The 16,032-nt window shown below is 41.8% G+C and overlaps 1 protein-coding gene across 2 annotated transcripts; it reads left to right on the top strand.

Annotated features, from left to right (window-relative positions):
• The first annotated feature begins 11,398 nt into the window (after positions 1–11,398).
• Positions 11,399–15,123, top strand: LOC308532985 (C-C motif chemokine 15-like). 2 transcript variants are annotated; one of them, XM_081110695.1, is made up of 4 exons: positions 11,399–11,645; positions 13,568–13,615; positions 14,310–14,421; positions 14,827–15,123. In XM_081110695.1, exons 1-4 carry the CDS (start codon positions 11,549–11,551, stop codon positions 14,984–14,986), a joined length of 417 nt encoding a protein of 138 aa, XP_080966821.1. In that variant the 5' UTR covers positions 11,399–11,548; the 3' UTR covers positions 14,987–15,123. The 2 variants fall into 2 exon arrangements, with proteins under 2 accessions (XP_080966821.1, XP_080966822.1); XM_081110696.1 differs by lacking the exon at positions 13,568–13,615 and having other exon boundaries at positions 11,408–11,645.
• The last annotated feature ends 909 nt before the right edge of the window (positions 15,124–16,032 follow it).

The raw sequence follows: 16,032 nt of genomic DNA, 5'->3' as shown, positions 1-16,032 counted from the left end.
CAAACAAGACCACATCAACACAAATCATAATTAAAATGCCAAGGGCAAAAGACAAGAGAGAATCTTAAAAGCAGCAAGAGAAAAGTTGTACCCATACAACTGTCAGCTGATTTCTCAACAGAAACTATGCAGGCAAGAAGGGAGTGGCAAGAAATATTCAAAGTGATCAATAGCAAGAATCTACAACCAGATTACTCTACCCAGAAAAGCTATCATTTAGAATTTAAGGACAGATAAAGAGCTTCACAGACAAGCGAGAGCTAAAGGAGTTCATCACTGCCACACCAGTATTATATGAACTGCTGAAGGGTATTCTTTAAGAAGAGGAAGAAGAAGAAAGAGGTAAGGATAAAAATTATGAACAACAAAGTGACAACAAATACATATCTATCAACAAGTGAATCTAAAAATCAAGTGAATAAAAAATCTGACAAACAGAATAATCTGGTGAATAGAATAGAATCAGGGCCATAGAAAGGGAGTGCACTGACAGTTCTCCGGGGGAAGGGAGTGTGGTAAGTGCTGGGAGAGTCTGGCCAAAAATCGTACACCTATGGATGAGGAGAGTGGGGGAGGGGAGTAAGGGGAGAAGGTGGAGTGGGAAACGGGTAGAGGGGAGATATGGGGGGAAAAAGAGGAACAACTGTAACAATCTGAACAATAAAGATTTATTTTTTTAAAAAGACTCAGGAAGTACACAAAAACACTTACAAAATGTTTTCTACATTGGGGAAGTCAAGAAATGGCAGTAAGTATATTGTGAAATCAGACATTTGTTCCTTCATTTTTTCTTTCACTGAATAAGCAAGTATTCCGTGCAATGTTAGGCACCTCTGTATACCACTTCCATTCTTTTAGCCCCATCTCTTACTCTGGCCACCACCTCAGCAAGTTCTGCACACAGTTTGTCCAGCTCCATGTAGATATCATCTGACGGCACTTCACTTTGGCCATCATGCATACCCCTCTTTTCCTGTATCAGAGATTCTCTGATGCTGAGATGTAGAATGCCTACAGGAATCTGCTCAATACTCGGGCATGTGCAACCTGGAAGTACTGAACAAGCACTCATGACTAAAGAGGAGGGCATTACAGCGAAGGAGGAAATCTGTGACTTGTCCTGTGGATGTCAGCCAGCCTCTCCCCTCAGCCACAACAGTGCTAAATGTAATGAGCTTGTGCAGAGACACTTTAGTGACAGGACGGAGGCTACACATGGTCCCAACAGTATGGGATTTCTCTCATCAAGGCCAACTTAACTATTGCCACTACTGAATGTCTAACCTCCCAGCAGCAGAGATGTCAAGTCTCAATAAGGCCCCTCCCCTGAAAGAGAGACATGTTGAATATCTTGAGAAAACAATCCTGCAAGAGAGAACAATCCAACCTCAGTGCCTCTGCCAGCTGATAAGATTTACAGATAGGAACCAAGATGGCGGCATAGGTTAATGCTGGAGTTTGCTGCTTTGAACAACTACTTCAAAAGTGAAACTAAAAGACAGAACGGACATCACCCAAAACCACTGGAAAGCTGGCTGAGTGGAAGTCCTACAACTAGGAGGAAAGAGAAAGGCATACGGACACTCAGAGGAAGCGCAGTGCTGAAGTCAAATTCTGAGGTGTGGAGTGCGCAGAGCGGGCTGGCGGTGGAGGGCGCAGTTGGCGTTTTCAATCGGGAGTGAGTCGCAGACTCTGAGCTCCAGATCCGGGCGAGTCTTTAGGGACCCAGACTCAAACGAGAGAAGCGGGACTGCCTGGCTTCGGTCAGAGCGAGTGCAGCTTTCTCTCCGAGCTTTGCAGCGGGTGCTGGGACTCAGAGAGGCAGAGCCCCTGGGGACAGGACTGAGAGCCGCCATAACTGCTCTCTCGGGCCCACCCTGTTGATCCTGTGCGACCCGCCCCGCCCAAGCCCTGCACAGAGGCATTTGCCGGATAGCCTCAGGCAAACGCCAGATTAGCACCTCCCTAGAGGACAGAAGTTCTCTCACTGCTGACACAGCTGATTCTCATAGCCACTTGGCCTGGAGGTCAAACCCTCCCTGGAATTAGCTACAATCAAGATTTAACTATAAGACCACGAACAAAGACCACTAGGGGGTGCACCAAGGAAGCATAACAAAATGCGGAGACAAAGAAACAGGACAAAATTGTCAATGGAAGATCTAGAGTTCAGAACCACACTTTTAAGGTCTCTCAAGAACTGTTTAGAAGCCGCCGATAAACTTAATGAGATCTACAAGAAAACTAATGAGACCCTCGATGTTATACTGGGGAACCAAATAGAAATTAAGCATACACTGACTGAAATAAAGAATATTATACAGACTCCAGACAGCAGAACAGAGGAGCGCAAGAATCAAGTCAATGATTTGAAATGCGAGGAAGCAAAAAACACCCAACCGGAAAAGCAAAATGAAAAAAGAATCCAAAAATGCGAGGATAGTGTAAGGAGCCTCTGGGACAGCTTCAAGCGTACCAACATCAGAATTATAGGGGTGCCAGAAGATGAGAGAGAGCAAGATATTGAAAACCTATTTGAAGAAATAATGACAGAAAACTTCCCTCACCTGGTGAAAGAAATGGACTTACAGGTCCAAGAAGCACGGAGAACCCCAAACAAAAGGAATCCAAAGAGGACCACACCAAGACACATCATAATTAAAATGCCAAGAGCAAAAGATAAAGAGAGAATCTTAAAAACAGCAAGAGATAGAAACTCAGTTACCTACAAGGGAATACCCATACGACTGTCAGCTGATTTCTCAACAGAAACTTTGCAGGCCAGAAGGGAGTGGCAAGAAATATTCAAAGTGATGAATAGCAAGAACCTACAACCAAGATTACTTTATCCAGCAAAGCTATCATTCAGAATTGAAGGTCAGATAAAGAGCTTCACAGATAAGGAAAAGCTAAAGGAGTTCATCACCACCAAACCAGGATTATATGAAATGCTGAAAGGTATCCTTTAAGAAGAGGAAGAGGAAGAAAAAGGTAAAGATACAAATTATGAACAACACATATGCATCTATCAACAAGTGAATCTAAGAACCAAGTGAATAAATAATCCGATGAACAGAATGAACTGGTGATTATAATAGAATCAGGGACATAGAAAGGGAATGGACTGACTATTCTTGGGTGGGAAAGGGGTGTGGGAGATGCTGGAAGAGACTGGACAAAAATCGTGCACCTATGGATTAGGACAATGGGTGGGGAGTGAGGTGGGAGGGTGGGGCGGGAACTGGGAGGAGGGGAGTTATGGGGGGAAAAAAGAGGAACAAATGTAATAATCTGAACAATAAAGATTTAATTAAAACACACACACACACACAAAAAAAAAGATTTACAGATAGTATGGTGTTTGCACAACACAGCCTCAGGCAAAATGTTCCATTTCATAGCAAATGAGATGAATCAGTGGGCACATGGGATCCACTGGTATTACTATGTACTTAATCACCCAGAAGAAGCCAGACCAAGAAAATGGTGTGGTATGAATAAGTTAGCTAAGAAGACAGACAAAAAACTTCAGGATTGAGACTCTCCACAATGCAATATATGCACTAAACTAAAAGCCCATAGATCAGCGGTTCTCAACCTGTGAGTCCCGACCCCTTTGGGGGTCAAACAACCCTTTCACATGGGTCACCTAAGAACATCAGAAAACACATGTATAATTATATATTGTTTTTGTGATTAATCACTATGCTTTAATTATGTTCAATTTGTAACAATGAAAATACAACCTGCATATCACATATTTACATAATGATTCATAACAGTAGCAAAATTATAGTTATTAAGTAGCAATGAAAATAATTTTATTGTTGGTGGTCAGCACAACATGAGTAACTGTATTAAAGGGTTGCGGCATTAGGAAGGTTGAGACCTACTGCGATAGATGATGCCATGTTCCCAGTAACTAGAACATATAGGAACCAAGGAATTAATGTAGGATTGGTCCCTCTCTCCATGATTCCCCTTGATTTATTTGTGGTTCCCATCCCTGCAACATTAGGCCTTGCTGGATTAAGTTGGATTAGGCTCTGCTAGGTTCCTGGGAAGGATGGGGACAATGATGATGCATTAGTATAGGGTTCCATTTAACCTGAAAGAACTAATAAAACCATCTGAAGGAGGCTTTCTAATGGATTTGAAAAAACAAAGGCACAAACATATGGGAGGGAAGCAAGGGATGGTCTGTATCATTCATATCTTTTGACCCTAATCCTTACCTCATCCACATGCTCAGTCATCACTCTTTTACATTTACATAAGCTTCCTGCAGGTGTCTTGCTTCAGTCTGTCCTTCATAACCCTAACTTCCTGACTGGGGCTCCTCTGATCCTGTGATGTGGAACACCTGCAAGAACACAACACACACGCATGAGCAAAGCAAAACTGCCAGGAAATTATACCTGTGACCCACTATTGGAAAAGGAAGGGTTGCTCCCATCATCTATTCCTGCGTAACCAATCACCCAAACCTTAATGGTATAAAATAACAACTTTTTTATTCTACTCACAAATTCTATGAGACAGAAATCCATACAGGGCACAGTATGGATGGCTTGTCTGCTCCATGATGCCTGGGGTCTCACCTGGGAAAACACAGGTGGCAAGGGGTACTCCAATGGATGGGGAATCACCCAGAACAGTGCTGTCCAATATAAATAATATGCAGTCATGTATGTAATTTGAAATTTCCGCATAACCACATTAAAAAAGTAAAAAGAAACAGATAAAATCAATTTTAATAATCTATTTTCTCTAACACAATATATCCAAAATATTATCATTTTTGCATGTATTCAATATAAAAAAGGAGACATGTTAACAACTTTTTTGGGGGGGTGAGGTGAGTACTAAATCTTTGAAACCCAGGATGTAGTTTGTGCCTTCGGAACATCTTAATTTAGATTAGCCCCATTTATTTCTTTTCTATTTTAAGTATACTTTCTATTTTGAATTAATTGTAGATGCACATTCAGTTGTAAGAAATAAAAAGAGACATGACACCGAGAGCACAAACAACTGAAGCAAAAATGAACACATGAGACTACATCAAACTTAAAACTTTTGTACATCAAAGGACACAGTCAACAGAGCGACAAGGCAACCAGTGGAATGGGGATATTTTACAAATCATATACCTGGTCATTTTTTTGGGGGGGTGGGGGGGTGTCTATTTTCTGTTATTCATATTGGGTGATTTCTATTGTTCTGTTTCTATTTTCTCTGTACCCACCCATTGAACATTTTATTTTGGTTATGGTATTTTCCAGTTCTATGATTTCCATTTCGTTCTTCTTTATATCTTCTACTTCTCACTTTCTATTTCTTTACTGAGGTTTTCTACTTTTTCATTTGTTTCAAGAGTTAGACTAGCCCCATTTAAAGTGCTCAGTAGCCTCATGTGACCAGTAGTTGTTGTATCAAGCAGCACTACAGTTCTAGAGGCTTCCTCACTCCTCTGCCTGGAACATAGGCTCATGTGGGACTGTCTATCAGAACACCTGCATGTGGTTTGGGCTTCCTCACAGCATGGCAGTCTCAAGCTCGTCAGTCTTCTTACTGGTAGCTTAGAGTTCCAAGAGGGAGTGAGTATTCCAGTGATGAAGGTTGAAGGTCCATGGCTTTTCCCAACCTAGCCTCAGTGGTCACATGATTGAACAATAGTCACTAGCTTTCTCCGTTTCAAAAGAAAATATAGATCTCACTGCTTAATGAGAAGGGAGAGGGTCAACGTTTCCACATTTTCTAAATACCATAGAGATGAAAACCAAGAGATAAATGCTTCCCCTTTCTTTCCCCAGGCAAAATATTCTGAGATGCATTCATAAGGCTCTTCAAAAATCTCAATAGAATCAAGCACTAATCCCCACAACTAGTGTGTCCCTCACTCCTGCTCCTAGGAATACTTCCCAATTTACCTAGTGCTCATGCTCTGCTTTCAGAGGAACCTAGACTAAGACCCTACCATATGCTAGTCACCAGGGAAACCACAGTAAACAAAGATGCAAAAATCCCTGCTCTCATGGAGTTTATGTTCTAGAACAGCCCTGGGCAAACTACGGCCCGCGGGCCGGATCCGGCCCGTTCGGCTGTTCTATCCGGCCTGCCGAGCGGAAAGAGCGGAGGGTTCTCTTGCTCTCCCCTCCGCTCCTTCACCAGCAGCAGTGTTGAACATGGCATCGTGGGAAACACGGCCGCAGCTCCTTCTTCTGAGTGGGCGGATTTATATCCACCCATTCAGTAGAAGGAACAACCTCTCAGTCTTTCAGAGGCTCCTTGTAATGCCCGCGGGCGCGTCTCCCGACATCACCCTGGGAATGCGTAGACACGTTATCGTGGTGATGTAGGGAGACACGCCCCTGGAGAGCACAGTATCAGAGCCTTTCTGAGGTAAGAGTAAGAGCTCTACTCAAACACAATTTTTTCCTGTTCCCACATTCTGTACATCACAATGACTTGTTAATAAAACAAAGACTTTCAGCTGTAAAAATGCGTGCTTCAGGGCATTTGTGTTAACATGCACCACTGCACATTAGCATCGACGCAAACATAATGGAAACCTGTGTACCCTGCATTAACCCTAGCTGCGCTGCATTGCAGTACTGCACCACACTGCAACGGCAGCACGGCTAGTGTGAACGAACCCTAATTCAGTGGGTTGAACAAAAAGATTGTATAGAAATGTGATGAACTAAAGATTTTATTACAAAACCGCTTAATTTCAGGGTTTTAGAATTGGACAAATGAAAAACTGAAAATCAAATGTTCATATCTAATACTTGGATGAAACCCTTTCCTGGTAATGACAGCCTGAAGTCTTATACTTATGGACATCACCAGATGCTGGGTTTTCTCCTTTGTAATGCTCTGCCAGGCTGTCACAGTAGGGGTATATATATAAATATCCTGCCATTTCCAGCTTTTGATAAGAAAAACTATTGCAATGGGCATTTAAAAGTGGCACTTGGTTGTTTTTATAGAGTCCAGTGGATGCAATCTGACATTGATAATGGGCTCTTTCACACTATGTGCACTGCGGCTGTTTTTTGCCAGTAACGGAAGTGCTAGTGGTAACTACTGGTTACCCATGTTTTGCACTGCCCTAGCACCTCCCATACAAGTGTGTCTGGAAGACACAGCAATGTGCAGCTATGTGTGTTACCGTAAACAAAGGGCCTGTGTGAAAGATACACAGGTTTCCTATGGAGGAAAGGGCTTGTTCTCTATGGTCAGGGTGTGCCTCTGTCCCATGTCTGAACTTTTTCAGATGATTTTTTTATATATATATTTTTTAGAAGACCAAAAATGTTATAGTAGAGCAAATTTAATCACTTGTTTTTATACTTTACTGTCTTATTTTAGTAAAGAATTTAATAAGAGAATGGTACTGTTGGTTTTAGCCCAATATTAAACATGAGTGGACCAAAGAAAAGGAAAGTGGACAGTGAATGCCAAGTGTTTAAGAGGGAGTGGACAACAAAATATTTTTTTACCGAAGTCCGATCAATGCCGATATGTCTGATATGCCAGGAAACACTTGCAGTCTTCAAAGAATACAATCTCAGCTATCACTTTTCCACAAAGCATGGCAACTATGCTAGCAAGCAGTCACCTCAAGAACGGGAGGCTACTGCACAGAGGTTGATGGCTAAATTACAGGCTCAGCAAAATGTCTTTCACAGACAAACTGCAATTCAAGAGACAACTACCAAAGCAAGTTTTATGCTATCATTCAAATTAGCAAAAGCTAGCAAACCTCTCTCTGAAGGCGAGTTTTCGAAAGAATGTATGATAGAGACAGCAGGTCTCTTGTGTCCAGAGAGCAAAGGCAAGTTTGAAAAACTCAGCTTATCGTGCAGGACAGTGACTCGTCGAGTGGAACTGATTGATGAAGACTTGGCCAGCAAGTTAAATAGTAAGGCAGAGTTCTTTAAGTTTTATTCACTAGCATTGGATGAAAGTAATGACGTAAAGGACACTGCTCAGCTCTTAATTTTTATGCGAGGGATTAGTGACAATTTTGAAATTACAGAGGAGTTTTTAGCCATGGAGCCACTGAAAGGAAAAACACAGGGAGAGGACTTGTATGACCGGGTGTCTACTGTCATCGAGAAAATGAAGCTACCATGGAGTAAACTTGCTAATGTCACGACAGATGGATATCCAAATTTAACTGGAAAAAATGTTGGACTGCTAAAAAGAATTCAGGATAAAGTGAAAGAGGAGAACCCTAACCAAGATGTTATTTTTCTTCACTGTATTATTCACCAGGAATCATTGTGCAAGTCTATATTACAACTTAATCATGTTGTTAATCCAGTCGTAAAGCTCGTTAATTTCATTCGAGCAAAGGGACTTCAGCACCGTCAGTTTATTAAGTTTCTGGAGGAAACTGATGCGGATCACCACGACTTACTTGACCACTCTCGTCTCCGCTGGTTGAGTTTGGGCAAAGTTTTCCAACGAGTGTGGGAGCTCAAAGAAGAGATCGGTGCATTTTTGAAATTAAAGGGGAAGTCTGACAAATTTACTGAGCTGAGTGACAAGAATTGGCTGTGTGACTTTGCATTTGCTGTAGATATATTTTCACATTTGAATGAGCTAAATGTGAAGCTACAGGGAAAAGATCAGTATGTACATGACATGTACACTAATGTGAAAGCCTTTAAATCGAAGCTGATTTTCTTTTCCAGACAAATTTCAGACAAAGTCTTCACTCATTTTGCCACACTAGCCACACAGAAGGAGACCATCCAAAACGTGAAGAAATACAGCAAATCACTGGGTGACCTGCTGCAGAATTCTGTCGTCGGTTTTCTGATGTTGAAAAAATTGACCAGTCACTTCAACTGGTGGCCTGTCCTTTGTCACAAAACCCTGAAACAGCACCAGAAGAGGTGCAACTGGAACTCATCGATCTTCAGTCTGACTTTGTCCTAAAGGAGAAATTCAGTTCTCTTGAACTAAGAGACTTTTATGCTTCACTTAATGAAGCCACTTTTCCAAACATCCGGAGGATGGCACAGAAGATACTGGTGCTGTTTGGGTCAACCTATGTTTGTGAGCAGACATTTAGCGTCATGAACATCAACAAAGCCCCTCACAGATCCAGCTTAACTGACGAACACCTCAGATCTATCCTGAGAATAGCCACAACAAAACTAACTCCAGACTTTGATGCATTAGCTAAAAAAGGAGACCAACAACACTGTTCCCACTGAAGTTGATGTTTTAAAGATCAAAAACCTTTCAACCCAGTCTACATTGCCATCTACATCTACGTCCCGGGCATAATTTGGAACTTGCACTAAAGAAAATGTTTAATTTACTGTTTACACATTTTGTTCTTTTCTATTTGTTTTAGTTTTAAATTATTTTATTATATTTAAGTTTAATTTGAAAGGCTTTTGTACCTTCCCTTTGTTAGGCAATTTTATTTTGCCTTTGCCATCTTCAATATAAGGTATGTTATTGTGCTATGATTCCTCCATTTTTTTAAGTTTCAAATTATAATAATTAGTGTTTACATTCTTTTGTTAAAATGTTTGAAATGAATAAAACTATTGAAATTTAAAAAAAAAAAGACCGTACCCTTTTATGTAATGATGTTTACTTTGAATTTATATTAGTTCACACAAACACTCCATCCATGCTTTTGTTCCAGCCCTCCGGTCCAGTTTAAGAACCCATTGTGGCCCTCGAGTCAAAAAGTTTGCCCACCCCTGGTCTAGAAGATACAAATATTAAAAGATTTTGAAGTAAGACATGTAGTATGTTAAGTGTTAAGTAAACAGGAGAAAAATAAAGAAATCTGGGCAGGGGGAGATTATAATTTTAGAGGTCCCAGAAAGACTTACTGAAAAGATAACTTTACAGGAGGTTAGAGATAAAGTAATACAGATATTTGAGGGAAGAGTGGTCCAAGCAGAGGGAACAGAAATCTGGGTCAGCCTGCATAACTGAAGCAGAGTGAGTGAGGGCGAGTAGTAGGACATGAAAACAGAGCCAGCAGGGGCCAGATCACATAGGAGCTTATAATAGAGAGCAAACAGGGATCAGATCACACAGGAGCTTATAATTCAGTATAAGAATCGGGCTGTACACTGAGTGGAATTAAAAAGCCATTGGAGGTCCAGCCAATGTGGCTCAGTGGCTGAGTGTTGACCTATGAGCCAGGAGGTCATGGTTCGATTCCCTGTCAGGGCACATGCCCAGGTTTCAGGCTATATCCCAGGGGTGGGGGTAGGGGATGTGCTGGAGGCAGCCAATCAATTATTCTCTCTCATCTTTGATGTGTCTATCTCTCTCTTCCTTTCCCTTCCTCTCTGAAATCAATAAAAATACATATTTTTTAAAAAGCCATTGCAGCAGCGATTCTCAACCTGTGGGTCGCGACCAATTTGGTGGTCGAACAACCCTTTCACAGGGGCCGCCTAGGATCATCCTGCATATCAGATATTTACATTATGATTCATAACAGTAGCAACATTACAGTTATGAAGTAGCAACAAAAATAATTTTATGGTAGGGTCACAACATGAGGAACTATATTTAAAGGGCCAGAAGTTTGAGAACCACTGCATTGTAAGGTTTCAAACAGGATTGAATTGATCTAACTTCTTTTTAAATAAACTCACTGTGGCTGCAATGTGCAGAGTGAACTAAAGAGGGGCAAGGACAGAATCTCACTGAGAGACAAGGATGGCTTGGACCTGGTGGACAGTGGAGGTGGTAAGGAATAATAAGATGCTGGACATATTTTTCAAAGAAAAGCCAACATATGTGTTAATGGATTGGGATGTAAAACAAAGAGAGGAGTCCAGGGTACAGATTCTATGTAAAGAGTCACACAACCATGTTTACACATTAGAGCATTCCTTCTACTGATCATCCCTGATAATAGGCTCTTTATGCACTTGAAAGGTTAATTCCTGAGGGGAAAACTCTGATTTAGAAGATTAACCAAATCTCCTAAGGAAGGCTCTTTAATAAAATACGGTCACTCTTGTTCACTGTAAACAAAAAGTCAACTAGGTATTCTTTCTGCAAAAAGGAGTTGGGAAAAAGTAAAGGTTGCACTCTAGTATATACATACATGACCTCTACAAAGAGAAAGTAAGAAGAAAGTAGTTCCTTTACCGAGAGGAAGGGGTTAGTTAAGGGAAGAGGCTGTTTTAACCACAGAGCTCAGTAAATTGTTAAAATTGTTCCTATAGGACTTTCATGATCCACATAGGATGTGATTCCTGTCTTGGGTAAGGTCCTTGTCACCAATTTTGACACTTTTGCCTATATCCATTGAGCAGTAGGGAAAGCCCCAAATCATTGTTCCCTCAACTTCCTATTGCATTCCCAGGCTTGTTCCCTTTTTCAGAAATATCATGTTGTTGATGATATAGCCAAAGAATAGCATTCTTCTGTCCTGTGACACCCTGATCCTCCTCTTATAAATACAAGGGCAGAGCTGGGTCCAGGGAGTCAGGGAGGAAAGAGCCCAGGATCCTCAGGCCAGCACTGTCTGCACACCGGGGAGATGGAGGTCTCTGCAGCTGCTCTCTCCTTCCTCATCCTTGCCGCTACCCTGGGATCCCCTGCCCATGGATCCCTGGCCCATGAATCCTGGGATGATGGTGAGTTGAATGAGCCTTCCCACTGGGGACCAACTGAACGGTAACTTGCAGTTAGGGAGGAAACACAGAGGGACAGTCTCCTGCAACATAGAGGTGAATCTGGCACTTGTTTAAAAGCAGTAGCAGAAGCTATAGACCTTTTTCTGCAGCTTTTGGTCCATGGGAAAAACCACATACAGAAGACTTGTCCCACTTGGGGAAACAATTCTCTCCCTTTTCATGGCCAGAATTATTTGATACTTTCTCTTAGCTGATATAGGACCATATGTAGAAGATCAAAAGAACTGTACTAAAATTATAAATCTGGAGAAAGAAGCATAGAACCCTACGTTAGAACTATGATATACCATGTAGTGTAAAACTATCATTTTGAAGAAGAAATGGGACAATCTGGACAAGTGACTCACCTAAGTCCACCACATGATTCTATTTTTAAAAACTAATATCTAGCACTGTCTATGTATAAGCAGGCACTGCTCTAATTGTCTATAGATATTAATACACTGAATCACCCTAACAACCCTGTGTAATAAACTACCAGCAACTTATGTAGTTTTGCATATTGAATGGTTATTATTCTCAATAATATAAATGAGAAAACTAAGGCATAGAACCCTTTGATAACTTAGTCAAGATCACACGGACAGTAAGTAGTGACGTTAGGATACGAGCTAGTTAGGAAAGCTGTGACAGAAAGACAAGGCCACTGAACACATTTCGTTCTGCTCAGGAGTTTTCTCGTGTTGCGCGCGCCATCTGTTAAGGACCGCTCACGAGTGTTCTCGTTTTTCACGCCCATGGAAAAACGAGCGAATCTAGATACTTACGTAAATTGTGCTTGGTCCCTCTTCATAGAGGAAAATGTTTTACGCAGTACCATACGTTAAAAAAGTACTGGGAACTTTAATTGTTTGTTTTTGTAAATAAAAATGTTATAATTATTGGAAAACAACACATAAAGTGCATTATGATGATTTAAATAACATGCAGTTTGCCCAAAAACATGCGGTCCCTGGCGTATGTCTTAGAGATTTCTATGGGGTATGCAATGTGTTAAGACTTTATTTTCAAGCCCCACACACATCATAACAAGCAACAAATCATATGTCTCATTAAGTATAATTCATATGAAACTATATAAGAACTGAGCTAAAAGTTTAGTTGTGTTTACCTAATTAGCATAATGCAGGTCTACAATCCCTTACCCAAAACATGGGGTCTAGATCAGTGGTTCCCAACGTGGGACACACACCCCACAGGGGAGTCAATTTGATTTCTAAGGGGGAAAATTTGAGAATGAGTTATTAACAGTGAATTTTTTGCATTTCTTATGGTCTAGGAATCTCATATACAGTATATGACTATGTATTGTGACATATTTATGCATTTCAGTGCTCTATTATGTTTTGAAACTTATTTGCTATTTTTTCATATCACCTCATATTATTTTTTAAACAATTTTTTAGTGATTTCTTCCTCAGTACTTCAACTGTCCATTCATTCTTTTATTTTTTCTTTCATGAATGCCATGTTCCTTGGAAGCTTGTTAAGACCAAGTTAATGGCCTTTTAGGATTCCTCCATGTGAATAGGAGTTTGCTTTTGAATAATAAGAATTATATGTCAAAGGGGGGGCATCAGGATTTTAGAGATGTTTAGGTGGGGCATGGCCAAAAAAAAAGGTTGGGAACCACTGGTCTAGATGTATTTTGGAATGCAGAATCTTTCAGGTTTTACAAAGGTAATATTGCCCTGGCTGGTTTTACCAGTGGTTAGAGCATCGGCCCTCGTACAGAACAGTCACAGGTTTGATTCCCAGTCTAGGGGAGGGGGTTAGGCTGAGAAATGGAATAGGTGGAGATACTGAGACACTGCTGCCACTCAGTGATTTCTCTTTCCTTCTTGTTTGTTTCTCCCAAATAGAACCAAGAATGGTGATGCATCAGTTTGATCGCATGGTGGAAACTCAAGGTAAATGAGCCTGGCTAGGGTAACTCGGCAGTTGAGTGTTGACCCAGAAACCATTAGGTTGCTGGTTCAATTCTGGGTCAGGGCACATGCCCAGGTGGCAGACTAAATCCCCAGTAGAGGCTGTGCACAATCCCTCTCATCAAAGTTTCTATCGATCCCTCTTCCTTCCTCTCTTTCTAAAAAATCAATCAAAATACTTATGTGTTTTTTTTAAAGAAGGTAAATATTTAGTTGTGGCATATATTTAAAAGCAGCTGGCGGGTACAGATCTGCTCAGTGGCTTCATTCACCTTGTTTAGAGGACATGGGGAAAGAGAAAGGGTGCTGAGGATGGTGAACATCTACAGGGAAGATCAGATTGGGACATGGGTCCCTCACCATAGATGACCTCTTCCTCCTGCCTGTCCTGGACAAGGCTCACCTTGTACCAGGGAGGGTGCTCTGTGATGCCTCCTGCACGCATCAAACCCTTCCACTTCTGGGAGAAATGGTCCTGGCCCTGTTGTGTCCATGGCATGGGTGCCTCAGACACAACTCAACCCGGGGAAGTGTGAAGCAAGGAGATGCCAGCAAATGCTGTCGAGGAGGAAAACACGCCCTTTGAGCCCTGTGCCTGCTCACCCTCCCCAGTACTTTGGAGGGAAGGAGGAATGGAAATAGTCTTTTCTAAAGACGGCCTTTTCTCTTACTACAGGCATGCACCGTCCTCGTGACTGCTGCCCGTTCTATACAGCACGAAGAATCCGATGCAGATTCATGGAAAGTTACTTTGTAACGACCAGTGGGTGCTCCCAGCCTGCTGTCATGTAAGTGCCAAGCATGCCAGCCATATCTTGGGAGGAGGGACCTGATGATGGATGGATGCCCATAAAAGTCACATCCTCTGGGTCCTTCAAGGTCAAGGGAGGCTGTGTCCTCATTCTTATCCTGATCCTGCAGAGCATCAGATATGAGATGTTCCCATTGAAGAAGGAAGCTAGGAAAGGAAGGAGAGAGCAGGAGCAGGTCTGCACCAGGAAACTCCCATGAGTCACTAAGGAAGTCTAACAGGCTGAGGGAGCATCTCAGAGGGAGACACCCTGAGTGCCTTCAGTAGAGAAAGGAACAAGCTGGGCTGAGTGGAGAATCTGAAGGGCAGGGAAGAGGGGGCTCCCCATCTCTATTTGCAGAACCCTCCTCAATGTGTAACCTTTCTCCTCCTTGTTCCCCAGCTTCAAAACCAAAAGCAGGCAGCGTGTCTGTGCCAACCCCAATAATGCGGAAGTACAGGATTGTGTAACGAAACTGAAGCAGAATCAGGCTCTGGAGGAACCTGAGCAGGATTCATTTGAGCTACTGAGCAAATTGTTGACTGATAAGAAGGGATACTAGGTCCCAGCCACTCATCTCCATTCTCTCTTTCCTCACCTCCTGGAAGCTTCTTGGACTGAATTATTTTTTCAAAAGCAAGAATTACTGTTCTATTCTGGTTATAAAAGCTGTGTATTAATAAAACGTATTCAGCCCTAGCTGGTTTGGGTCAGTGGATAGAGCATCGGCCTGTGGACTGAAGGGTTCCGGGTTCAATCCCAGTCAAGTGCACATGCCTGGGTTGTGGGCTTGATCACCAGTGTGGGGTGTGCAGGAGGCAGCCAATCAATGATTCTTTCTCATCATTAATGTTTCTATCTCTCTCTCCCTCTCCCTTACACTCTGAAATCATAAAAATAGATTAAAATAAATATATAAATAAATAAATACAAAATAAAATGTATCCAATTTAATGTCACTTGACCTTTGAGAGGAAAACGCAATGCAGGAATTGCTGAACTTTGGATTTGGGTTTTTCAAAATGAGACATCAGATTATCATTTTTTAAGAAGGTAAAAATATGACTCATTCATCCCTGGACAGCAATGGCTCAATGGTTAGAATGTAGGCCCTCACACCAAAGGGTCTTAGTTTTAACTTCCAGTCAACAACAGTACCTGTTTTGCAGGTCTGATCCTGATCCTGATGGCGCACATGTGGGTGGGAATGAGTCGATGTATCTCTCTCATATTGATGTTTCTGTTTCTCTCTCTCTCTCTCTCTCTCTCTCTCTCTCTCTCTCTCTCTCTCTCTTCCCTCCCCACCTCCTTTCCACTGTCAATGGGAAAAAATAGTGAGTAAGAATTTAAAAAATAAATAAAAATTCTAAAAACAAGACTCATTCAGCCGAACCGGTTTGGCTCAGTGGATAGAGCGTCGGCCTGCGGACTCAAGGGTCCCAGGTTTGATTACAGTCAAGGGTATGTACCTTGGTTTCGGGCACATCCCCACTGGGGGGTGTGCAGGAGGCAGCTGGTTGATCTCTCTCATCGATGTTTCTAACTCTCTATCCCTCTCCCTTCTTCTCTGTAAAAAAATCAATTAAATATATTTTTTAAAAAACATGA

This window comes from Myotis nattereri (genome assembly GCF_964212035.1).
Source record: "Myotis nattereri genome assembly, chromosome: 16".
Lineage (NCBI taxonomy): Eukaryota > Metazoa > Chordata > Mammalia > Chiroptera > Vespertilionidae > Myotis > Myotis nattereri.
The sequence above is the reverse complement of the archived record's forward strand: the minus strand, read 5'-3'. Positions and strand labels throughout refer to the sequence as shown.